The sequence below is a fragment of the Egretta garzetta genome, unplaced genomic scaffold (assembly GCF_000687185.1).
Source record: "Egretta garzetta isolate BGI_Z169 unplaced genomic scaffold, ASM68718v1 scaffold448, whole genome shotgun sequence".
NCBI lineage: Eukaryota > Metazoa > Chordata > Aves > Pelecaniformes > Ardeidae > Egretta > Egretta garzetta.
Window position 1 is genome coordinate 2,003,302 of NW_009260497.1, and position 26,455 is coordinate 2,029,756.

Here is a 26,455-nt window from a genome sequence, read left to right on the forward strand (position 1 = left end):
GTAAGCAAATCAGGTTGCTTGTAGTCTTTCTTCACGTTCCATCTCAAAAACAATATGAGACTGCAAGCCATCTAGACTAAGGAATATGCCTGAGACACATTTTCATGGCATTTCAAATTCCTACCCAGCTGTAAAAACACCATCCCTTAACTCCTTGGTCGCTTTATGCTTGGCACATTCGTACATACCAAGAAGTAAGATAAAGCGCCTCTCTCTCAACAGTCCTGACAGCTTCTTCAAGAGGTTTCACGTTTTTTTTTATTGCCACACATGTTTACGTACACCAGAAGCTGACTTACTGAACACCACGCATGCATAACAATTACCTGAAAAGCAAGTGGTTTCTTTAATCATTTCATGATTATATTAATGAAAGTGCGTTACACTTTCAGTCCAAAAGAAGGAGACCCAGTACAGGCGCAGCGTAAGACTAGGCTGCGATATAAACAGTTAATGATGAACAATGTTCTTGTTAGCAGCCTTCTAACAAAAAAGGCAGAACACTAAGAGCAAGTCAGGACAACCTGAAGAGACTAACAGAGCAAATGCAGTTAGCTGCAACTTTTCTCTTGCAATCATTCACATCTTTGCTTCACTGTATGGTGCCAGTTACTTCATATTTACCAACGTATTCGTGTGGCAACAGGTTTGCTTCAACATTCTTCCGGCTTAACATGGCCTTAGTCTTAGGGCCCTCAGAATTTCAATACCTGCTACCTAAGAGTTACACATTCTATAAACACAGAATGAATTCTTACTACTCACAGTCAATAAAAATTCACCTCAAATTTCCCTGCCAACTCTCCTTCTACCGATTTACGCTCTCTGAGTCAAAGTTTACTGGGAAAGGGGACACAGAACATTGAAATGATTGTCTGGTACTCACTTAGTTTAACTGATCCATCCATTCCTAACAGCACATTGTCACTCTTAATGTCTCTGTGGATGACCTGGTTGGCGTGAAGGAACTCAAGCGCTTGCAAGCACTGGATGGGAGGGAAAAGAAAAAAAAAATATTCAGCATATGGGAACACAATTTGTGTATGTGAAGACAAATTCAAAAGCAATGCTTACAGACTCAGCCAGTGCCGAGTACAAAAATACAACAGGTATTATTTAAAATAACCAGCAGAGGAAGCTCTTGTGCTAAAAAATACTCTCCAGACCTCATGAGGTCAAAAATCATTTAACCATGGATGTTCTCTGCTTAACAAACCCATAAATTAAACTCGTCATCACCCAAGATGCTCTCGAAAATCCGAGATGTTGATTTTGGTGCGTCCCACAAATTCCAAAGGGGAACCATAAAGGATTAAGTGAGAGATTTTCAGCCCGAAGCCTCACCAAGAGGAATTGGTGAGACTTCATTCTCAACATACATGCAACTTCTCCTGCAGCGAAGGCTGTGAAACATCTTCATTATGGAAGTGACTAATACTGGTGTTTTGCATTGGTTTTAGATTAAAACCTTATCACACTAAGTTTCTGCCTAAAAACACCATGAAATTTACTTTTGCTATTTGAGAATAAAAGGCAAAAGAATTGTAAGATTCTTCTCTTTTAATATAAGCAGAACATTTACCGTTTGCAACTTGACATGGATGTAGCCCCCAGTGAGTTTTTTGTGTCTTCATTTGCAAAGTGGCACTGATTTGCAGAATGAAGCATATCTAACATGCTGGGCAGCAGAGCTCTGATGAAGTCCAATAGTTCAACATTAGATTTCTTCCTCAGAAAAGTTAATTACTGTTACAGTAAATAATTACTTTCGATTCTCTGCTTCCAGTTCAGGTTTCTCAGGAAAGCATTACCTGTCCCTACATGTTAATGTACGAGTTTGCTTTCCGTCCGCTCCCTTTCGGTGAGTCATCAAAAGCAGATGTCATGCTGATGTAGTCAGATGGGGCTTTTAAAAGCCCAAGTTTCTCCTACACAGCAGATAATACAATTGCTTCTCCTTCTGCCACAATAAATCATGGCCAAGCTGGATGCTGGCACTCTGACTCAGGGCAGAAACCACTGGTAAGTCGTGACATCAGCCATTTTTAACTCTTACTTTGAAATCTTGCCGCAATCTGAAAATGATTCCCACTACAATCTTTCTGAGAAATCCATAACGAAAGCTTAACTGTCACAGAACTTCAGATTTCACACATTATGAAAACTACTAAAATGAGAAAGGGGTAGCCTGCATCACGTTCATCATCACATTTTAGTACGTGTTTCTTAAAGTATTCCCATTCCATCAGATCCACTTTCACACTCAGCAAACAGTTCCCCTTCCTCCTTCTGGAAAACACTCGTAAGCTTTCAGGCTGTATTGTTGTTTTTGTTTTTGGTTTTTTTTCCAAATGTGTTCACATCTCTACTTTCTACATTACCTATACCTGAATACTCGGGTTTCTTTTTGGTATCTTTGAATATTATTCGTTAGTTGAAGTTAAAAAAGACCTTCCTTCCAGCTGCTAAACTCCATTGCTCTTCCTTGCGCTTCAGTCCACACTATTAGCATCTTTCTGTTAACATTGTCAGCAGGATTAGGCAACCCATGTACCAAACCCCAAATCTTTATTTGCTCCATCACCTAACATTCCCAAACATCCAGCTCAAAAACTGCCATAGCTCTTTTGTGTTATAACTTGCAACCCCCCAATTTTCTGAGTTAAAGTAATTTTGTTATTTTCTGCATTTCTAATATTGATTTCTGCTCTCAGTATCATTCCTTCTCCCTAACTCAATGGCTCCAACAGCAATTGTTTTCAATTAATTCTAACCTAAGCGTACCACAAAACCCAGGGAAGCAGAGCACACCTTCGTTCCTCCAACCCATCAACGACAGCACTCACCTCCCTGCAAACAGCAGCAATCTGTGCTTCATCCATACATGTTTCTGTGACCACATCCGTTAGTGAGCCTCCAGCTAGATACTCCATCACCACGAACAATTCATCTCCTACAAGGTAACTACAAACAGAAAATGAAGAGTGTGCCTGTCAGGAGATCAAGAACTGAAAAGTGACTGATAAGAGCTAGTCAATGAAATGATTCATAAGCACTTCAAGACAAACAGTAGAGAAAGTTGATCTCTGGAAGGTAGCCTGAAATGGAAATGCTGACAGTAAAAGCTGTGTGCTTCTTAATACCTAAACGGGCAGGATAACACCCTACAGATCTCATGCACGCCACAAGTGTTGCTCCACCTGTGCTCTTGTTCACGCTGATCCCCAACTACATGTAGCATGGCATTCGTGATAGAAGCAGCCTTCTTACTGAATCATCAAGACCATTCCCTGTAAGAGATGACTTTCTCTCTCTCTCTCTTTTTTTTTTTTTAAAAACAATAGTCTAAATACAGTCTCATTTGCAACCCCGAGGTACAGAAAATCCATGTCTGTGTAAGTCTATCAAGTTATAGCCTCTTGAAACCGTTGGGGATGAAGGAATCAGACACCTGCCTGCACTTACCTGTCCAGGAAGTTGACTATGTTGGGGTTCTTCAGCTCCTTCATTACCAAGATCTCATTAATAATCAACTCCTTCTTGGGCTGTTTCTGCAGGTTTATCTGTTTGATAGCAACCTGAATAGGACACAGTAAGACAGCAATCACTCAAACCTGAGTATCAAAACCTCTTGGTTGTTCTTAATACAGTGAAAAGTTAGAAGGAATTCTATAAGGATTAAAGGAGTTTAGCACAGCTTGCAGCTGGGAAGTTATTTATTTATTAGCATGCAACTTAAAAGAATGCAACTTGATGAGCATACAACTTGCACCCATAGCCAACATCACCCTCTTGCAGCTGGAAAGATCCACAAACTATAACAAAGGCCAGAACAGACAGCAAAGGCAACATTCAGGAGGCAGAAAGATACCCACCCAACTTCATATCAACAGGCCTAAAGCAGAAGAGAATCACATCGCAACTAAGAGAGAAAGTACAAGCCTTCCAAGGCAAGGCAATTAATTTTTCTATATTCCAAGCAAATTGGTGTTTGGGTATAGGAACGCTGGAAGGCAGAAGGAATCCCTCTCAAAGCAATTAAGCCAATCAACTATCGCAGAGAGAGAAGGGAAGATAAAGGCCTATCTTGTCCAGGAAATAAGCTCACCATGACAAGTATTCCAGACTTTAAAATGGACAAGAATTGTCCCAGTTATGGCAGTCACAACGCTCTGAGGAGGCAGGTCGGAGTTTTACAAGATAACCTACCCATGAGTCCAAAACCAAACACAAGAACCAATCTTGTAGAAACAATAGTTATTATATTGCCAAGGGAATTAAAAGATGAGAACTTGTGGCACAGAATCAAACTAAAATTGGAGGGGACCTCTGGAGGTCACCCTGTTCAATCCCTTGCTTAAAGTACAGCCAATGTGGAGCAGGTTGACTTTTGAATGGAGATCTCAATGAGCAGAGATTCCACAGCCTCTCTGGGCTCCTGTCCCACGTTTGATCATCCTGACTGTGAGGGGAAAAGAATTCCTAATATCTAACCAGAATTTCCCTTATGGCAACATTTGCCTGTTGCCTCTTGTCCTGTCATTGTGTAGCTCTAAGAGGAGCTCCGTATTCTCTACACCTTCCCATCAGGGCACTGAAAACACCAATAAAATCCTCCTTTGGCCTTCTCTTCTTACCACTGAACAGATCCCATTCTATTCTCAGTCATTAAGCGCTGAGGAATCCACTTAATGCACGAAGACTGAGCAATTGACTGTTGGCCTATGTGCCTGACAAAACGCAGAGGAGGTCTAAGAAAGGAACTGGACTACAAAATTTACTCTGCAGTCAATAAGAGGACATGAAGTACTGCATTATGTAGGAAGCAAATTAAGAGACAACACATTGAGATGATTGAAAGGCTTGCGTTTTATCAAGATGCGGTTCTCCGCTACAGTACTAGTAAATGCGGTTACTGTTGAAAGGCCAATTACTTATCAGTGACGTAAGGAGTGGCTCCTTGAGGATATTTAAAGGAAAATTAAGGAAATCTGAATTTAAAGGGAAGCAAATAATTCCTAAAATTTTAGTCCCAGGAACAAGAGATGACCACTGGATGACAAGCATGCTGATGTCATCAACTTCACCATGTGGATTTGGAGACACCAAGGAATAAAAGCAAAGAGCAGGATGCAGAGAAGGCATTCTAACTACAACAAAGAATGATACAGGGCAAGCCGTCTCCATACAGACAGGCGCATCCATCACCTCTACTGAGATGGAACTAGAGAACAAGCATGCAAAGACTAAACAAAGTTCTATTTCTGAAAATGCAGGACGCCATTGCCCGCAATTCTTGAAGGATAAACTGTTTTCAAAACCCGTTTCTGGAACACCTCACTCCCTCTGTTTTCACTGGAAAGACAAAACTCTATTTTTAGCTTTCGTCATCCAATTCCTACAGAACAAGGCACACATTGTTACAAGTGGCTATGACAAACATTCTTCTGGGAGTTGATAGCAGAGATGGAAACCACAGAAAGAAATCTAGTCAAATCATTTGGGCCACCTACGGAAGAACATTTGTACAGAAAAAGTATTTTCATTACAATGAACACAGAAATCTCACCTCCTGCCCCGTTGCCACATCAATAGCTGTGAAAACTGTACCTGAAGCCCTGTGAAGAAAAAGAAAAAAAAACATTACGGCCACTTGCATCTCTCTGTGTAACAAACAGGCCTGTGAACAGACAAATCACAAACACAGCTTTCAATGTTGCAAGAGCTTTATCAAAAAGTCGGCTATTAAAAGGAAGCGATATCATAGAAATGCCTGTCGGTTCACACAAAACAAACAAATCGTAAATATGCTCTCTTCCAACACCGGCTATGCCTCCTGCCTTCAGGGTGTCCAAGCCCCCAGAGCTTGTGCCGCTTCCTAGGATGAGATAAGCTGGGCAGCCCTTTCCGCAATAGAAATTACTTTTCATTTTCCCCCCGGGGAAGCCCGCCCACAAATACACAGACCCATTTGCAAAGTATACCCTCAGAGTTAGGCGTATACATAATCAAAGCTGGAAAAGCTAGAACTTGTATATGCTTTTTTCTCAGGACTCAGGGGACCACTAGAAGAATATCTTAGTCAAGGCAGTATCGTTAGCTTAGCACACAGAAAGCCTTCTGACGTGCCCTCATGCTATTCAGCAGTCATATTACGGAACAGATGAACCCATTTTACTAGGAGAGGAGGGGACTAGGTTCACCCAGAGAGAAGTTACAGAGCTACACTTTCTCATTAAAAGACACAATTCATAGAATCATAGAATCATAGAATGTTTAGGGTTGGAAGGGACCACTAGTGGTCATCTAGTCCAACCCCCCTGCAGTGAGCAGGGACACTGCTAACTAGATCAGGTTGCTCAGAGCCCCATCCAACCTGGCCTTGAAAATTCAACATTTCCATGGCTGTGTAAAGCCTTCACCATCTGTTTAGCACTGCTTAATACAGGCGACGTTTCTGCCTGCTTCGGTAAGCGGTAGCTAGGCGATAGCATCAGATAGAGAACAGCACACTGCCGCTAACGCTGGCTCACTGGGAACAAAAGTTGGGGTGCACACTTACCCTTGCCCGATTTTTTCGTATCTGGTATATTTTTTCTTGGGATCTCCTATGCTCACAATAGTGCCTAAAAATAAAAATAAAAACCAAACAGAAAAAGTCAGTCCTGCTGTCTCCCTTTAGTAGGGCTGGCCTGGCCAAGATAGCCCCAAGAGTAGCAAAGGCTGATGCATGACTAGCCAAAGCTTCCCGCCTCAGTTCCAGTTACAAATGGCCCAACTTCAGACAATCATTATGCTAGGTTATACTCTTAATGAGACAGATTGTGCTATTTCCCCTTGTATCTCAATTCTTCTCTGTAGCAAAACCCGGTATGAGGTTATGACAGAGCCATTAGCTTAGTCTAGTCCAGAAACTGGTCAGTCCTCAACTAACGCACAGGAATATTCATATAGTGAAAAATTGTCTTCAACGTGATTATGGAACAAGCAACAGCAGAAACTATTTTGTTTTATAAAACACACAGATCACATTATCACAACTGAACTTCTGTTCTACAATTATATTTTTTTTTACCCAATAGGGCTCAGAAGCATATAAATTGGTAAAATATCTGAATGCAGTGTTCTCAGCTACTGTCTGACACAAAACCACTCAAGCACAGCATTCACACAAGCCTTACACAAAAATAAGGCTGAGGGCAGAAACTTAATATTCCCCTCCTGGTCCTAAAGCCTTTGTTTATCTGAAATAAAAAACACCTACGTAGTTTTTCCATGATCTCTTCATCCGACATTTTGGTCTTCTTTTTCTGCTTATCACCTGATTTTGCTGCGCTGTCAACAGAAGTGTCACTGGCTGGTGCAGGAATGGGGTCGATTACAGACCGTGTATAAATCTGTGAAGAGAGACCATTTACCTGAGCATTTTCTTTGCAGTCATTGACCTTCAGCTGAAAACAAATCACAGCTCTTCAAAGACCTCTAAACACCATTTTACATAATGGGCTGGAGGCAGAAATCAGACCTGAGACACATTAAGGTCCAGTAAGTCAAGATGCTGGCAACCTTACTGACCTCTGAAAGAAAGACCCAGGCACCTCTTGAACAGAGCGGGTGCTAGGAGTTGAACTCTAATTTCCACAGACAGACGTTTTGTGGGTTTTCTACCTGCCTATTCTTTATAACCCATGCTAATTAACAGAACAGAAATCACTATTCAATAGTGAGATCAATTGCTACTAAGATCTAAAGGAAAAAGATTCACACTTTGCCATGAAAAGAAGCATGAGACTCTCGGAAATTTCCCAGTTGCCCCCAATTTAGGGGATTTTCTTGGAGCTTTATTTAATTTCCTCCTGAGCTGTTCACAGACATACGCAGCTACTCTAGAACTATCAGTCTGTAGACCTGTCACATTTTATATGTCTACATACCCAGAGTGGGCAACTATAAAGCAGTATCACTTGACAAAGAAACACAATTCACATTTGCAGTCCTGGAGCAAGAGTAAGTGGGCAGTAGGGCAGCAAAATATACACCTACCACAGTCAAAAGAATGAGCTGGAGTAAGTGGGGTCCCTGGGACATTATTAACAAGGTGCCTGGTTGACAACAACAACACTAAAACTTAATGATACAACTTCTTAAGCATTTAACATTTTTCATGTAATGCTGATGACTTTGTGAGTGAAATAAGCTTTCACACCTTAAATTTGAATTGTTTTGGGGTTAGGTGGTGTATCTGGTGAGGCTACTGCACTGCAATGAAATAAAATAAAGAAAAGCAAATACACTACACTTGTACCTCCATACTGTGCAAAGTAACAGAAACTAGTTTTTTAGGACCAAAAAGCCTCTTCCTTGCATGCTGTGTTGAAGGATAAGCATAACTGGATACCTTCAGCACACACCGACAAACAAATCATCATTAACTTCAGGATTTCTGATCCTACCAATATCCAGAAATAAGGCATTTTCTTAGCAAACTCAAGGAAAACCCACAACTTTTCCCTAAAAACTTAAAAACAGCTCATTTCACAAATATAACACTTTGCTAGCAAACATAAGTAGAAAAAGTTCTGCAATACTGAGAAATGCAGGTCTGCATTGTAAATTTTATAGCTGCTCACCGATTTTGTGTGATCTGGCCGTGGAGCAATAACAGGAGGAGGAGCTTCTTCATCATCCTCATCATCATCTGCCACAGCTGTTGATGGTTCTGAACCTTTGGCATTGGTCTACATTTTTGCCAAAGTTAAAAAAAATAAATGAATAAACAAAATTGTCTCCCCCGCCCTGTTGAAGACTTGCCTTTTCCCCACACACACACACATGAAGATGAAAGAACTCTTACAGATGTCAAAAGAAAAAGATAGGTTGAGTGGTTTAAGTGCCCTAATATATTTTATTACAAGACTCAAATACTATTGCTCCAGTGAAATATGCTCTGTTGACCCCCCCCCCGATTTATGTTTTTATTCCACACACACACAAAAAAAAAAAATCTCATTTTGTTTTATACTGCAAGATTCAGTATGTAACAAATACAGAACACCTGAACACGTATGAGCCTAAGACGACACAAAGAATAGTAAACACACTCACCGTTGGTGTTCCTGAAGGGAAACCATCTTTTTCTAAATAGGACAAATAGCAGAATACATAAAATCATCAGAAAAATAAGTGAACTTTACAGAGTAAAGAACACAGACCGCTTTGGAGATTATTTTCTTTTCATCTCTCAGAAAGCAAAATTTCATGGTCACAAATGCGAGAAAGCAGTATTGCACTGTAAGACCATGCAGAAGGAAGCTGCAAGTTCCTGAAACCCTCCCCTCAGGGTAGGCAAACCCACTCGTTCCCCGACTTGCTCTTCACCCACACACCATTTTCCAAATTGAGCACCGCTCATCACCTCACTTATCTCTTCTGTCTGACTGAGATGTGAAATCGGGACCAAGTGGGTAATCCTGTTCCCTCAGTGGTATCTTGAATCAGGGATGAGGCTATTACAAAGTCTTAATACTAAGCTATTTTCAAAAAGAATTTGGAAGAAAACTAGGTAAAGCTGCATCTGTTTGTAGGACAGTCTTGCAGCCCTGCCACCCCATAGCTCCCAATCTAGGAGCCACAATTCATTTTGCATCTTCAATGTCACCACGTGGTGACATCAAGTTCACAGATAGCTGTTTCAGCCACAGACAGGAGGAGCAAGGTCTCCAGCACGAAACCAATTAATCACAGTCTCAGAGCCCCAGCTTCATAAACACAGCCCATTAATTTTGGCTGCTATTTTGAATTATCCAGTTCCATTTCTTCCCCTCAACCACTTAAAACAGGAAATAAACTGGCCAGCGTCAGTTTCCAGTAAGGTTTAAATCCATCTTCAAATATTTGTTCCTCACTGAAATGCTCTTTCAGCATTTGAACCTGATTTATTATTCTGAAGGAGAGGAAGACTGTGTTGCGAATACCCAAATCCTCTTCAATATGTCTTGCGCACACTTGGATCTCACCTGGAGCAGAAAAACTCAGATACTTCTGTTTTGCTGTGTCTTTGGAGTCATAGAATTTCAGCACATCTAGTACCGCCTGGGGGTTTTTCTTCTGTTCTAGCTTCGTGATATTTGAGGTCTGAAGCAATCGAGCCCATTGTTCTGGCATTCCCTGAAAAAATAGGCTATCTTAAGCATCCTTCTAGTATTTTAAAGCTTTTTAAAAAGCAGAACAAACTGCTTTCCTCTATAAAATGCATAACACGCACAGCCTTAAACACATGAACAAGTAGGATAGGGTTTTAATGGGGAGCTCTGTGTCCATAGGTGATACGACACAATCACGACACCACCTCTTTCCATTGTATTAAGCCAGATGCGAGGAATGGGAATACAAAAGCGCTCAGCAGAACCAGCGTTACCCACTAACGACAGTAAACTGAGGAGGGTTTCTCTGGGAAGGCTCTCCCAGATGACAGAAAGCACCAGCTCTGACATTTACACCGCCGAAGCAGGTACTAATGGGTCAGTCTCATTACTCTGTGTGCTGTACAAATATGCGGTAACGTTATTTCTTTGATAAAAACAAAGACTAACTCGTACTTTAGTCTAAAAAATGGCAATGGCTTCGCTGTAGCACTGACTCATGGCTGCTTTCTGAGCACCTCCAAGGCAAGTATACTTACAGTGAACTCTCCAGTAACAGCATCGAAGCCAACGTGGATGGTATGCTCAAAATCAGATGGTGGGGAGATCTCTGGCCGTTCCTTTTCCTTCTTCTTGCTTCCTGAAAAAGGCATTCAAAGATCTACTGAGCAAAGATTTAAAGTCCTATCGTCTCCCTTTAATATAATCAATCCAAGCATTACAACAGCGAGGACGAATGCAACCATTATTCCATTTACTGGATGGAGGTGTTTACATACGCAGCCTGGCAATTTGATATTTTCAAATTGGTGTAGACTTCATTCTTCATAAGAATCTATGACTTGTTCCATTCAAATAATTTATATTATAGTAGCAAGCAAATAGGAGATTACGAGCACCCAAGTGCAATGAGCTCTGCTGAGCATGTAAAATCTAAACATATGAAATGTTTATGATGCAAAAAAGGACATTTTAATATGGGTTAAGAATAACACCAAAGACAACTTCAATTCAACCTCAAGTTCACCCTAAAGATAGTTAAAACTCAGTTGCCTCACTGCTTCAATTCAAGGTAATTAATGCAAACTAGGACTTCCTGTGATGAAGATAAGTTTATAGCCTCAGAGCAATTACCTAATTTAAATTAAAAGAAAAAAAAAAAAGCCAGCATAATAAGTACCAGAAGCAGGAACAGATAATGAGAAGGACCATGTGCACAATCCAACCTAGATTCAATTAAATTTCTAAGATGTTTTGTAATGCCTGGGGCTTGGGCTTTTCAGTTATTTTTTCTGACAAGGAGAAAATAAATAAAAATGGAAGACAATTTGGAGGTAACTCTAAATAGAAAATACACCATTCTGTTCCCTTTACTCAGAAAAGGTTCGGAGTTAAGTCAGAAGGTTTCAGGAACCCATCTTCTTGTTCTTGCAGAAAAGCCAGAGCCCTGCTTTCTCTCTCTGCCAGAGCAGAGAACTGTATTTGCCGTTTGTGCCCCCGGCAGAAAAATGATGCTCAGGGCCTCACCTCGTGGCCCTCTGCGGAAAAGCGGGGGCCTGGCAGCAAGCCGTAGAGCGTGCCTAACCCGACACCAAGAAAACGGCACGTGTAATGCTGGGAGCGCCCGCGGGCTTGCAGAGCATGCAGCTGAATCAGCCACACTTCTTACAGCGTGCACAAAGCCAGCGAGAACACTGTAGTGCTCATAACCACAAAGGAAAGCAGCACGCTGTTTGCAATCTCACTTGATTACTATTTTATGTTTGTATGCAAAAAAAAACAACAAAAAAAAAAAGGTGGTTTGGGTTTTTTTTGTTTTTAAATTCACCTTAAAAATAAAAATCACGTTGTTTCAGTCCAGAAAAAGAGCGGCTAAACCAGCACCCTCTTCGTTACTACACAGTGAAAAGTTACAGGACGTGGGGCAAGCATAGATCACGCTGCTCAGAGCCAGAGAATCCGTCTGAAATCCCCTCACATTGGCGAGAGAGGAAGGACGGGGAGCCGAGGACAATACTTACAAACGAAAAGCCATGTGGGCTGCCTCCAGCTGAACAATGCACTGGAAAGACACGGCTGTTATAAACAGGATATCTTTAATATGGCTGCACAGGTCAGAGCCAAAAAGCAAACGGACTGTCAAATGTTCTCGTTAACATCGTTCGGTCACAGGACGGGAGAAACTTGCTTATGGGAAAACCTTTAAGGAAAGTACTGTTTCTTCCCAACCTCTTGCAGTTGTTTATGTGAAAGCAAGAGGGTTCGGGGGGGAAAAAAAAAAAAAAAAAGTTATATTCCTGAGGTTATATTCCTCAGGAGGGTTACTGCTTGGGAGCGCTTGACATCTAGGGAACAGGAGCTGGTGCTCAAACCCTCCAGCACGTCCTGCGCGCACAAACTCGCTCCTTCCAAAAATACACACACCTTAGTAGTAGGCTAGGCAAGGAGACTGAAAAATCACTCCTCTGCCCACAGGAACAGTGGATCAGAGCAGCACTTCAAACCAACACTAGCAGCCAGCCCCAGTCAAGAGGCAAGTCCCGTGAGTCATGGGTTGGCAGGGCGCACTCGAGGCTCCGCGAACGGGGCCACTGTGAGGCCAGGCTGCTTTTCAACCTCTTGCTTATGTTTGCAACACAGTTCTGTATTTAAATGGGAATCCCTCTACTGATAAAGAGCAATGGTTGTGTCAAACCGTGAGAGAATCCAAAATGCGGTCCCTCGGCCCCGCAGAGACAGCAGCACAGCCCCCCTGTTCCTGGGAGGGGGATGACACAGGTCCTTCAGGAGGGTCCAGAGAATTGGAGAATTGCTCTGTCTGGTTAAGAAAGTGCCTCAAACAGTTGGGCTCTTCCCCAAATGAAGCCACCGGCACTCAGCAAAGCATCACCCAAGGTACTTCACGCACCCTTCTTGCATCACAAACCCAGCCTCCAGCATCCCTCGCTCCCCGCCGGTGTGCGAGCCGACGGTGTGCTCTGGCCAACTTCCACACACAAAGCAAGAAACACAGATGCTTCTCAACAGCCCGGCCGTAGCAGGTAGATGACTCCAGATTGGTAGGCTCTGAGTTACTGAGCCACAGCTGAAACCACACCGAAATGTGCCCCGAGCCAGCCGTCAGGAGCACGTCACATGCACAGTGCTGGGCCATGCCTCGCAGCACCTCCTTTAATAAGTTCTGCTCAAAGACAAACATTTTTTGTTTTAGGGGGCTATTTTAAAGCTTTCCAAAAACATACGCAGGTTATTTGACTTCAGAAGTCCAGCCAAGGAAATTCATGGCAATTAAGTACTCCAGTAAAAAGATGACTATCACTTCACTTATCCTGAACAATGGAACTAGGGGGGGAAAACCTCCATGGCAAGGTCATTAAATAATCCCTTCAAACTCTTACAATTATTTCAGCGCTGAACTAGCTCAGACTTGGGGCAGGAACTCTAGGTTTGAGTCCCCCAAAGCTATCTCTGAAGCTAGAGATACCTCCCAAGAGAGGAGCCGGGGTGCGGGGCAGAGCTGCGGCAACAGAATGAAGCTGGCCAGGAGGGGCCTTGCCAAATCAGAGATCTGCAGAACAAAGCCACACAATGTTATCCAGCAACAACTCTGTTCACAGTAGCCTTGTACATCTCCTGGTAAGGCCTCCCTTCATTTTCTGAAAAGAAGAATTTACCGGTTTTGTAGTAACTTTGGCACTGGCTGGAAAAATTTTTCCCATGAAAAAACTTCTACCCCAGGTTGACAGATTTTTTGCACATATTTTATATAAATATATTTTAAAAATTCAAGCAGGAAGTCAGTATTTCTGCAAAGCTTCCCAGCAGCAGAATTTAAATATATATATATATATATATGGCATTTCTGGTGAGGGTGCACCTCAGCCATGCCAACGCACAAAACAACCAACATCTGACTATTGTTTTAGTGCCAGAAAGTCCCTGTGTCCATTTATATTCTGCTTACATTTGACAGCCCATTTTGCAGTCTTGAGGGCCAAAAACATTTCTTTCCGTTTTTACATTATCCTTGCTGCAGGTCGACCAATGACAATTTTTTTCCAAATTAAAAAAAGATGACTTGCAGACAGTTTCTTTAAGCCAGATAATTCAATTACCATTTCTCCTAACCACATTATCTTGCCATGCAGTAAAATCCTCTGCTTTTTTTCAGAAGGACATTACTTTAAATACTTTTTAACATCTAGAAAAGATAAACCGACACCATTTTCTCCAAAATTTACTTTTCTTGGGAGAAATTATTTCTTCCCTTTTGAGTCTGCATCACTAAACATCAGTAGGGATACAGACACATGCTAAATATGAAGATTGATTTCCATAAATTTGGTATTGACAGAGTGGTCTGAATAAGCTTAAATAACGGGACTCCAACGCAATTTCAGATGAGCCGATACAGCTTTAGACAAGTCTTCAACCACCTCCCCAGCCATGTCGGCAATGAACCAACCCACCGTCAAGATGGAAAGAGGAAATGTCCAAGGAGAAGTAAAGTCACTGTAAAACATCACAAAGCTCTCCAGCTGCCCTGCACCCACTTGCATTCATAATTCGTTTCACAACGAGTCTTACACAGCATTACTAATTCACAGCAAGGAAAATCTTCCTTCGTGTGGGGTTTATGTTCGACTTCATTATATCCCTGTCTGCAAAAAAGGGCCACAAGCGCTCCAATGATAATAACAGCAACAACAAGTGCCATCCCAGCTCCTAAACCATTCTCCTAGTCTGAAGATGGACAGGTTTGATCCTTCCACCAGATTTTCTTGCAGCACTAGGCATGACAATTTCAGGGCATTTCCTCCCATAACCAACCATATAACGGTAGAACACCAGTTGCTGCACTATTGAAGGGCTAAACTAGAGCCTACCCCAGACACATGGCACTACACCAAGCTGGCAGCACCCAAATTTGCCACCTTCACCAGCCTCAACGGCCTGGAGTCTCTCTCTTGGTGTGCTGCCACCAACCTGTAGTAGCTTCTCACATTGTCTTTAAGGCTCTTACCCACGCCCGAAAAAAAAGGCCACCACTGCTATTGCTGTAATCCAGCCACGGACAGTTATTTCACAATAAGTGACCTTGTGAAATAACTATTCTGCTTCCAAAAGCTACACTGGCCAAATCTTTCCATCCTCCGAAAAGGAAAACACACCCAACCATTCAGAGCAGAAACTCTGCCAGATCATGGAAAGCCAGATCTTCCAAATACAGGGAAGCCTGACTCCAGTGTTTGTCTCCAGGGTGAGGCATGGTTGCAGAGGGACGGCTCAACAGAGTGGAGCAAGAGTAAAAACCAGCCCTGGGGAAAAGACTTAGCCAAACGAATAAGTAACTGGAGGAGCAAAGTCTCTTGAAACAGTCAAACCTGTGTCGGCATGACCGAACCAGTCCTGCCCAGCACATCAGCAACCAGGCGCAGGGAGCCAAGAGCAGAACTAGAAGACATGAACAGCAGCAGCAGGGTCTTCCCCTTGTGCATCTTTAATATTAATCACAAAAATGCTAACTGGAAGGGATTAATAAAATGCAGAGCAGTTTCAAGTCAGGCTTCTAAGCCCCTGCGTGGTTTTACCATACCAGATGTTACAAGATACTTCTGTCTATGCACAATTTTGTTGTATGTGGATACAGACATCCTGGAGAACCAGGATCAGGGCTCCAGTGCTGTACATACATTCATCACACAGAAAAGAGGACAGAAACAAAGCACAAATACAGTCTAGTTTCATTACAGCTATTTTTTCTCAGAAAGAATCCTTGTTTACAGCAAACCAGATTTTTCCCCCACTAGTAATTAATCCTAACAGTGCAATTACACACAGAGAAGGACTTAATTTTTCTCAATTCTCCTTCATGCACATTGCACCCTCCCACTATTTCTTTACTGCCTTTTTTTGTCCTCAAGCTGCCGCATAAGTGGTCATCAACATGAAGTAGCTTCCAAAACAGCTGGATGCTGGTCTAAACTAGAAGTCTGCTTTTAGTGTAGCAAAATGGTAAGTAATATGATACCCAGGAATTACAAACATTTATTAGGGTTGTTTGGAAATGCATTAAATTGGGCAGCAAACATGAGAAGCAGTAGGTGGTGGTTTTCCTCAGTGAGCTGTTTAATTTTTCTTACTTCGCATTTAATCTTTGAACATCCCAGTACAAAAAGAAAGAGCATCCTAGCTCATTGAACACATGTACCCAACTTCCAACACTTTCTCCAGTCCCCTACAGTTGGGACAGGCTGAACTCAAATGTCTAAAGCACTACCAAAACTTAGAAGAAGAGTAAAGGAATAGAAGAAGTAACCTTGGAAAATGAGACATCTCACCTTTTTCAGTGCTAGAGAATATGGAGATGATTTTATTCCTAGGTTTTCTCTCTTCTGGTACGGAGGGCAAGGGTTTCAAGCTGTGGTTGGCAGACAACTGGTCTTTGCCCCCTGCACTGAAGATAGCACTGCTCATCCGGACGGGAGGAGCTGGTGGCTTGTCTTCCAGTTCTCCGTTGTCAGACATGATTCTCAACAGCTAGTGAAAGCACTGGAATAGAAATATTTGTTTTAACATAGGGAGAGAGCATGAAAGACATAAATGTAGGATTTGTTATGTTGGCCAACAGGGAATGGAGGTGCGAATTCAACTCTGAGGAACTCGGCAAGCCAGCACACTGGCAGACACCGATGTCTCTGCGAAAGGAAGCGGATCCCTTCCTCCTCCCACTTCTGGGCCACCCATTCACTTGTGCCAGCAGCAGCAATTGTGGGATGGAGTGAGAAACTGTTCTAGTGATGAAGCTAACCCAGTCAAAAAGAACAGTCGGTTATAACGTGGACCAATTACCAGATCTGGTTCATTATCTGTTCACACAAAGGTTGCGTATGTGAAAGGTGTAATACAGGGCGTAAGTACGCCATCTTTTAGAGGCAGCTTTAGCACAAAGAGCTTTGTGCTCTAGAATCAAACATCTTTAAAAGCTTTACATGTTTTCTTTCTTGTCATTCCTCAGACGAGATCTTAGGGAGAGAAGAACAGCTTATGTGTAGAAGTCGTACTTCAACACACTATCCACATTAAGTAGCGTTGAGAATATCTCTACCCGCATTATGCAGCATACTTTAAAGACCATGGGGACTAAGATCCACTGGATGCCTTCCACTTCTGAATAAGGACTTGCATTACTTTACCACTTTCTGCCACACTTTCTCCATTTGTAAAATGAGTATAAACTATCACCACAATCCTCTCTGAGCCCTTAACAAAAACATGAGAGATGATGAACAAATAGCTGCTAAAGCTAAAAACACAGCACAGCAAAGCATCTACATGACACGTTCCACATGCAAGAAAATCTGCACTGGCCTTTCCTCACTCCCCATAATATCCTGGAGATTTTTCTCTGATCACCAAGGAACAGGCAGCTACAGAGTAAATAGCACAAAGACAGATTTACAGAAATGACCTCTCAACAGCTGAATAACAAATATGCCCCTCATTCCTCCATATGCTCAAATGATGAGCTAGCCCTTTGGAAGAGGAGTCCACACATCTCCTCTGTGTTGATCTCCTCCCCCTCCTCCTCTCATGACAGTTTGGGAAACGAACGCCCTACCGGTGTCAGTCGGCTGCCCATCACAGTCCCAAAGCACAACTCAGTCCCAGCCACACCACCGGAGCAATCATTACCAGTGCCATTCAAAAGAGTCAGGATAAGACAGCACAAGCCGCTCTAAATTATCACACCTTATTTCCAAAGTATAAATATCGTGCTGGACGACATCTCTGTACAACACTCGCATCTTGCACAACATGGTCTTAGCTGAAGAACTAAAAACAGTCCGACTGCCATTCCCTATTGTTGAACTGGGTGAATACTGCCAGATCCTGAGGAAGAAAAACAAAGCAGGCTAGCAGCCTGAATTCATGCAGGTCAAGAGCATACTGGTTTGTGTCATGAAGCTCAAGAGAGATTAAAATGAAGTCTTACCATAAATACCCAGGAAAGCATATAATTTCTGTACAAATACCTTCATAGGCACAAGCAGCACCAAGCAAAGTTATGGCAGTGCAAGTGAAAACTGGACGTGTGCTGGTTGCTCCATCTACTTACAGACTGATGGGGAACAGCAGTCAAAGCTGTGCATGCAGCACCCATCTAGACAAACCTGCCCTGGATACCTTCGCCCGATGACAGAGCAACACTTGGAACACGTCTGCAGCGATGTGGTTGTGAATCAGACCGCGATTCCCATCCTCCAACTGTCTTCCAGATTCACACACTGATTGCTCTTTCAGCTGTTGCAAGTTATCTGCAGGATCTTCTATGTTTTCCAGTACCTACACTGCAATATGGGTAAAAAATTAAGAATCCTGCAATCTAAGAGCAGGTCGGTCTGAGCAGCCTACCCACAGGGATTTTAATTCCAAATGCTGCCCTAACAATACATATTGTTTGGACAAAGTGCGTGCCACCGATTCGAGACATACAAATTCCTGGTCTGAACCACCAAACCAGACCTAGGGTATTCGAGAGTCCTGTTGAAGTTAGGCTTGGAGTGATAGCAGTACAAGGGACCATAATCCATTTCCCTTCTGCTAATTAAATCTCATAAAAAGAGTAGGATATAAGGTCCTTAGCTACACAAATGGGAATAGACATTTAAAAGAAAGCACTCCTCCTTTTGAACAAAGAAATGCAAACAGATACCTAAATAAATCATAGCAGGTAAAGAAGCATACCACATAACTTTAACAACAAAATTATATAAGTGAAGAAAGCAGCATCATGAGTAGCCTTTGGTATTTTTCTAAAGCAAACCCTGTTATTTCCTCCATTTGTGCAGTTCTTTGAACTGTCTGATATTAGCAAGAGCGGGATGTAAGGATAAACAGCTAACCTGCATCTGAAACTGGACAAGAACAGACTTGGCCCTCCAAGCCCATACTGATTCCCCACACGCTACCTTGGAGAACTCAGTCACTGAATTAACAATGCTATAACATGGTATTCAGGCTGCAAATTTAAAAATATTTACTTTTGTTTACATATTTTTAAAGAAATTTCTTGCTACAGTAAAAATTCTCCATTTTCAGTGACATAAGCAGCGCAAGTCAGCTCATCGCATACTCAGTACTACAGCTTCTTGATTTGAAACGCATTACTCCTTAGCGCCTTCCATGCTCAAGAGCAGAAAATGTTAAGCAACAAGTTGGAAGCAAGTATATGGAAATCCAAAACCCATGTATTCCAGAAGAAAATAAGGCGCTCCAAGAAGCTGGCATAACAGTGTCTGTGCAGAAGCCTCAGAGCTGCAGTTCTGATCAGTGTTTCATGTTCAAAGTGTTCAGAAATATCCTTGACTTTGCCCGAAGGAGAGCCCGGAGCTCTAAACAAGAAGGCAAGCTGCGAGGCTGGCAGAGCAGATCTGAGTGGCAGAAAGAGCTTGGGCATCGGCTTCCCACCAGAGGGACTGGCTCCATCATTGAGAGTCAACAAAATCCTTCCAGCTCGTTAAATCCACAGTTTAGTAAAACCTCAGCTTTTAGGAAAAACTTAAGAGATGCGATTTATTTAATAACACGTAGTAGTATAAATTTTGGGCAGCTGTTTCAGAGAGCGTTGTTAAAATAATCTGCTAGATCCAAAGCCACTTTGCATAAAGGACCATTTCAATACTTTGATTTCAGAGTTTAAAGACATTACGACAGCTCCACCCACAACAGGTCGCTTCAGGAAACCGAAGCCTGATCCTTCAGTCATCATTGGAAGTTAAAAATCAATCATTTTGTTAAGGTTCAAATCAAAAGAGCCAGTCTCCTGCCAACTGAGTGCAGAAGAAATGAGCAGTTCCCCTCTCCTTTATCCTTACTCTGGCTTCATTATGCAGGGAAAGTTTCCACAGTGTCAGGAAGTACTTTTGAAATTGCTGCAGAGGTTTGGCATTATGGGCAATGACTGGAGGGAGGATTAAAGGGAGGGGAAAAAAAAAAAAAAAAAAAAAAAAAAAAAAAAAAAGAGTGCAAATACACCCTGAAGCTCCTTTTCTGCTCTCTCACTCCCCCAAAGAGGAAAAGGAGCCTTCTCATTTCATGGCAGCTAGGCGTAATCACTCTTGCACCATCACCCACACAGCTGCCTTGCTGAATCATGGCTTGTGCAGGGAATTGCAAGGGCCAGGGGAATTTTCATTTTTTCCAGTGCCTGCCAGGAGCCTCTATACTGGCAAAGGGGATGTCAGGTCCGTATTTCTCTGACAGAATCAGACAAGATAATTAAAGGTGGGGGGTTTTTTTAGCTTGGTTGAAAGACATTTACTAAAATGGTTAAGCTAAGTTTGAGCAACCTCGTAAAAGTATGCTAAATCTGGAAGGAAGAGGACAGAAGCAGCAAAGGTAATATATGGAAGGGGATGTAATCAGGGAAAGGGATTCACTTTCATCTTTGCTGGTTAAGATAACAACAGTAATAACAACCCATTCAAGCACATTGGCAACGCCCCTGCGATCACCAGTTGCACTACATTTAATTGCAAGAACTAGAAAGCGATGGAACGAACCACAGACGCAAGCTGTGAAGCTGCAAACAATACTTAACTACAGACTTCAGACAGATTCATTCCCAACACAGGACAGCGCTGCAACCCACTACACTCACAAAAAAAGCACAAGAAGAGCTAAAAGCTTTTCCCCCAACACTTCTGCTGCTTACTCCACCACATATACTCACAGGTACCAGTGCTGGTGACCACAAGGCTCTGATTCTCAGTCCTTGTCTCCAGGGTATGACACTACTCCCAATAGCTGTCCCTTCCTTTTGATAAAGGTTTCTTGCCCTCCACCAGGGCAGCAAAAATGGCAGTACTTTTTTTTTTTTTTTTTTTTTTTTTTTTCCCCAGCAGCCTCAGACACCATCATAATGTGAACTGCGGCTGCTGAAGAGCAAATGCGCTCTCTCCTCTGCTGCGGAGCCAGCTGCAAGTGGCCAGCCAGGGTCTGTGCTGTCCTAAATCACTCACCACCAACAGTGGGAGACATGAAGCCAGGTTCCTCCGAAGCACAACTCCTCCCTTTCCACCTTCGCCCAGTGCAGCTGAGGCAAGAAAAGCAAGGGGAAGCTCCTTATGTAGCTTAACCCATCCTCTTCCTCCCAGCCCCTGAAGAGACCTGCAGTGACCAATTCGCACGTGCGTTCAAAGTTTCATTTTTACAACGATGTTGCAGGAGTCGGTTCTGCTGCTCACTAGCTTTCTTCCTTTTTGGGAAGAGAAGGGCCCGATAACCTACGGCATACCCAGGTCGCAGAAGAGAGACAGCGGTTCCTGCCGCTGCCACTGGTAGGAAAACACCCAGAGACATAACCCTGAGTGAGTAAAAGCTGGAAAGTAAAATGAGAATTGGGTGGTGCTTTCAGAAAGGTGATGAACACACACTGCTGCAGCACATGAGTCTGAATGCTCTGGCTTCGACTTGGGGTTTTTTTGCTTCTCCCCCTGCCTTTAATTCCCCCTGGTGTGAGCATAAAGCGGGGCTGCTTCCTGAAGAACTTCCTACGTACAGTTCTTGTGCCGGTCCTGGCTCCCTCCGCCTCCCTCGTGATCGGTATCAAGGCTGACACGCACTCCTGTCCCGGCCAAAGCGGTGTGCTCCACCACGGAGGCCCCCTCTCTGCCACGGGGCTGCTATTTAGCTCCACTGACTTCTAAAAAAGGACAAACATTTTTCCTCTCAAACTTGTTTGCAGAATGACTAAAGGGAAATAAAATGAAATCGAAGGCAGGCATTTTCCTATCTGTTATAGCACACAGCCACATTTTTTCCTGGAGCACTTGGACTCGAGAAGATTAAATTTTAAATATGCATTATGTTTGCATACACATCAGCCTTAAAGTGTAATACTGCAAGGCCCTGAGCAGGGGTAGGATGATGGCGCCATGCGTCAAATGAAACAGCTGGTGTAGAAAGGTCTCATGCTGTAATGAGTTGAATTTATCTTCTTAAGATGTTCAAATTAACATATTTGAGGAGTCTAGGCTGCATCTGTATTTCACTGCCTGGGATTTGATGCAAAAGTAAACTGGAGTACCTCTTGGGGGAAAAAAAAAAGAAAAAAAAAAAAGAGAAACAAACCACACACATCAAGCTCAGAGCTGTTTGGTAACATGCACATGAATTCCTACTCCTGGCACACAACGTCCTGGCTTTATGCTGCCACTTAAGCAACAGATCTGCGAGGAGCCAGAACTAAATCAGTGAAATAAATCACATCCTCTGTACATACATACCCTGACAGGAGGTTCACAGAGCTGCAAACTGAGCGTAATTCTGTTTACTGCAGGTAAAAATTATTCAACTCATTTACTATTGGCAATGGAACACAGAAGGAGCAATACACACATCAAACTCAAGGCTATTTTGCAGGGCTGACCAAAAAGCAGAAGTAACTGATTTCAGGCTAACGCTACGTTAAGAAACATAACCACTTTGCTTTTGAAATCATAATCCTTGATGTGCCACAGCTGCAGGACCTTATTGGAACACCACCTGAACTGCTGCAAGGAGAACTGCAGAACACTGGGGCCACGGACACAGACAGCAGGCACAGTGCTTGAAAGCCATGCAGCAAAATCCTTTGCTCTCCAACCAAAGGAATGGAAGGAAGAAAGAAAAAAAAAAAAAAAAAAAAAAAAAAAGAGACCAGATCAGAAGTGAAAAAAGCCCTGACGGTAAGCAGGTTTCCCTGTCCCTGCTCTAGCAGAGGACATGAGGATTGAGAAAAGCAAGTTATCCTTACAGCAATCTGCATGGCAGCGGCTGTCATTTGCTGCCTTCCTGTAGAGCCTTATAGGGTGCTGCTGGCAACATCCGTCACGCACAAAGAGCGGCGTCCAGGACAGCCAGGTCCGGAGCAGAGGAAAGCAGCAAAATAGACGTCTCGTAACCAAATCTCCAAGGCAGAAGATCTCAAGCAGAAAAAAACACAGAGTAATGAAAAATGATACAATAAAAGAGCTAGCGCATGATGCTCCCAGGAGAGATGGGTGTAAGGCAGCAGGTTTAAGGTAGTCACGTCCCATTCTCGGTGTATATTATAAAAGTCCTTGTTGAAAACGTCTGGACACTCATTTCCAGTACAGTGACCCCAAGCCTCCAGTGGTTTTGGCAGCTGGCTTATCCTCAGCCTCCCCACACCATGACCTTTTAGTACCTGAAAAAACACCTTACTGGAGGAGAGGAGACTTGACGCTTTGTTATTCTGGAAAAGAGGGCCAAGAGAGATACACCCTGTGCTGGTTTTAAGTGGAGATCGGAGGGCTGCTCATTTAATCAGATATTGCATTTTCTTGGACCAAACAGATTTCAGAGTACAAAAGCAGAATGAAATGTCTGCATGGGTATTTTTCTTTCCCTCTTTCTCTACCCGCCTCCCCAACTGACTTTTTTTTTTTTTTTTTTTGAAAGGCTCCTGTTGAGCAATAGATTTCCTGTGATTAGCTCATTTCGTACTGATTATAGCTCACTTCCTCCCAGGGATTAGCTGAAAGCAGCTTTCTGACAAGTTTTTATTCAGATGGTGCTACCTAGCCACAGCTTGCTTCCTGCCCCATCTCTTAACATGACATTGGTTCAGCCGCTCATCGATTTTAAATTATTTCACCGCTGCAGAAAAAAGGCACAGAACCAGCAAATCGCCAAGTGTCTTCTCCACAAAAAGCAAACCAAATGTTTTTGGATGTTTAGCTTTCCAACTCAAAGCATTTGGATCCATGAGATTTATTTAATCAAGATCCAAAAAGGAGTTTTCTGGGACAGTATGAGACTACCTTCAGAGACTGAAGATGCCGATATCTTCATTTCAACTCAGAAAAGTTGTGCAAAAGGAACGGCAGTTGCAGACAAAGGATTACTTTCTCGCAGACTTGGCAAAGGCAGCCTCAGATCTTCTGCCTGCCAAAAGAGGACTTGTGCAAAAGCAAGAACAGGAGTAACCTTGATCATGGCCGGGAAGAGCCCGCAGGATAATCTGTTCCACCTACAGTTATTAAAAACACATGCGGATGCTCTAATGCAATGCATGGCTCTCAAAGCCTTCCCACCTCGAAAAAGGCAGGCACCAATCTCCACAGGACTTGTTGAAACACCTCTTTCCAGTTTTAGGGGGTCTCAAGATAAAAGTATTTGGTCAATGCCAAGCCACACACCTGCGAAAGCCAACAGTTATTTTTACTTAGGGAACTAGACTAACCTAAGATGCTCCAAGTAAGCACAGGTCTCCCTAATTTACAAGCACAGACAAGCGAGATACCCCATTAGAATCACAGAATCATTTAGGTTGGAAAAGACCTTTAAGATCATCAAACCCAACCATTAAATGATGGAGTTGAGAAAACAGCTAAAAAGCAGCAAAAAAACAACCAAGCCTCTCAAACATCAATTTTGCACTAAGATTTATGCAAGGACACACATTAACTAAAGCAACTGCTTCGCAAGGCTGACCCACTAATGGAGGCAATAAATCGCCAGCATCTTTTTTGCAAAATTAACAGCCGCAAGCACCGTTTGCCTCCTTCAACCAGCAAGGCTACAACCATGAAGTTTATCAACAGGGCCTTGCTATCTTCCTTTTGCCGCTACATGCGACAGAGGCAACACGTAATACTCTAACGACGGTAGAGAGGAACCTCAGTCTCTTGCAAAATCAGACTGGATGACACATATACCCAGCTAAATTCTTTCCATTCTGTCTTTTTCCGACTCCTCGATTTCCTTATGATTTTTGCCGAGTCACACGAACAGAAGGGAAAACACAGCACAGGGAAAAACAACTGCTGTTTAATTGCCAAGTGAAGAAGAGAGTGGGGGGAAAAAAGAAGAAAAAAAAGCACGGTTGAACAGAAGAAAAATAAAAAATAAATAAAATAAAAAAAAGCAGAAAGGAAACTCTTTTTTGTTCAGAATTACAAATAGCCTCTCTACAACCATAATGAGATGCACCTTCTGCAAAAGAAAGACAGCAAATATCCTATTCGTAGGGGATTTGAAAGGGTTACTAAGGCTTCCTAGAGAAAAAATATTCTTCAAACCCACTGCCATAGTACATTACAACCTAAAGCAATTCAGCTATTTACTCCTTAAGGCACTTAGCAGATGTGCAAAGTCTTGCATTGAAAATGAGCAACCAGTCGGCAAAAAATGTCATTTTCGAAATAAAACCAGATCCCAGTCTTCTAACAAGCAACCGGGCGTAGACATCGCCTTCTCATCCTTCTTAACCTTGGTCAGGACAAATTTTTCTCCCCAGATGTTTGACTTTTTGGATTGGGGAGAGGGTATAATTTCTTAATTATCAGTTATGTTTTCTGATTGAAAAAAAGATATCAGGGAAAAATCAGAAGAGGAACAGACTAGAGACAAGATGTGCAAGAGTCCTGGTAAAAGCGCATTAGCGCATAGAAGATTTAAGCAAATTAATGATAGTTGACTTCACCATATTCTGCAGCCACCTGCGAGTCTTGTGATACATCTCCACTTTCTCCCTTTAAACCATGCATAGCAATCAACTCCCACCTGAATCGTCATTTCTGCTTCGTAAAATAAATTTGGCACTATTGACCTGCGGTGGTGTGTTTTGCCACCAGGGAGCTAGAAACCTCTTTATCACCTCCAACACAGCTCAAACACCAGAGGCAATGGTATCAGACGGGCTTCAGAAGTGACTTCCCAACCGCCTTTATTTCCCATTTCCCCTAAGTTTGGCAGGAAAACTCACTCAGTGAAGCTACGACGTTGTTGATTAGAGCAGCGCACAGAAATGAGCCAGAGGGCTGAGCCAACGGCCACGGATGCCCATTCCCACCTTGCTCTGGGAGGCAGCCCTTGCAGGTCCACAGAGCATGATGGAGGAGGAACTAAATCAAGAGTGATTGATTTCCACCCTCTGCCGCAGGGCTGGGTAGTTACCGCCTACCAGCTGAATTCAGGCCACACTTCATTTTATCCAGCCCACAGCCACAGTTTTCCTTCAACGAACCATTGTGCAATGCTGCATAATGATAACGTGTGCTCAAAGGTGTTTGAAAAAGCCAATTCAACCCTCAAGAGGGAAATTACTTACCCCTGCTCTACCTACTTAAAAACCTGAGTCAACTAAAGACAGACAGGACAGCCTGCAGCGTGCACATCGCATGCGAATCCGTGATTCAAGGGGCTTGTGCTTACTCATATTTCACTAACTAGAAGACACTTTTCAGCCTTTATTTTCATGAGCTGAGGTTTTCTTAAAGATCAAAGGAGAGTGGGGGAAAGGG

General features: G+C 42.8%; 1 protein-coding gene across 4 annotated transcripts in view; it reads right to left on the reverse strand.

Annotated features, from left to right (window-relative positions):
* Positions 1 to 26,455, reverse strand: part of PAK2 (p21 (RAC1) activated kinase 2) — a 41,218-nt gene that overhangs the window by 9,779 nt on the left and 4,984 nt on the right. For 2 of the 4 annotated variants that reach the window (XR_004842728.1, XM_035899957.1), the window contains exons 2-13: positions 17,895 to 18,493; positions 16,484 to 16,694; positions 10,682 to 10,782; positions 10,017 to 10,167; positions 9,106 to 9,137; positions 8,631 to 8,738; positions 7,265 to 7,397; positions 6,563 to 6,626; positions 5,570 to 5,618; positions 3,466 to 3,578; positions 2,847 to 2,964; positions 887 to 986 (exon numbers count right to left, since the gene is read on the reverse strand). Coding sequence is in view for 1 of the 4 variants with exons in the window: in XM_035899957.1 (XP_035755850.1) it covers positions 887 to 986; positions 2,847 to 2,964; positions 3,466 to 3,578; positions 5,570 to 5,618; positions 6,563 to 6,626; positions 7,265 to 7,397; positions 8,631 to 8,738; positions 9,106 to 9,137; positions 10,017 to 10,167; positions 10,682 to 10,782; positions 16,484 to 16,670 (1,156 nt within the window). In the remaining 3 variants the exon portion in view is untranslated. The remainder of the gene's footprint in view (positions 1 to 886; positions 987 to 2,846; positions 2,965 to 3,465; positions 3,579 to 5,569; positions 5,619 to 6,562; positions 6,627 to 7,264; positions 7,398 to 8,630; positions 8,739 to 9,105; positions 9,138 to 10,016; positions 10,168 to 10,681; positions 10,783 to 16,483; positions 16,695 to 17,894; positions 18,494 to 26,455) is intronic. The other 2 variants (XR_004842729.1, XR_004842730.1) reach the window with 2 other exon arrangements.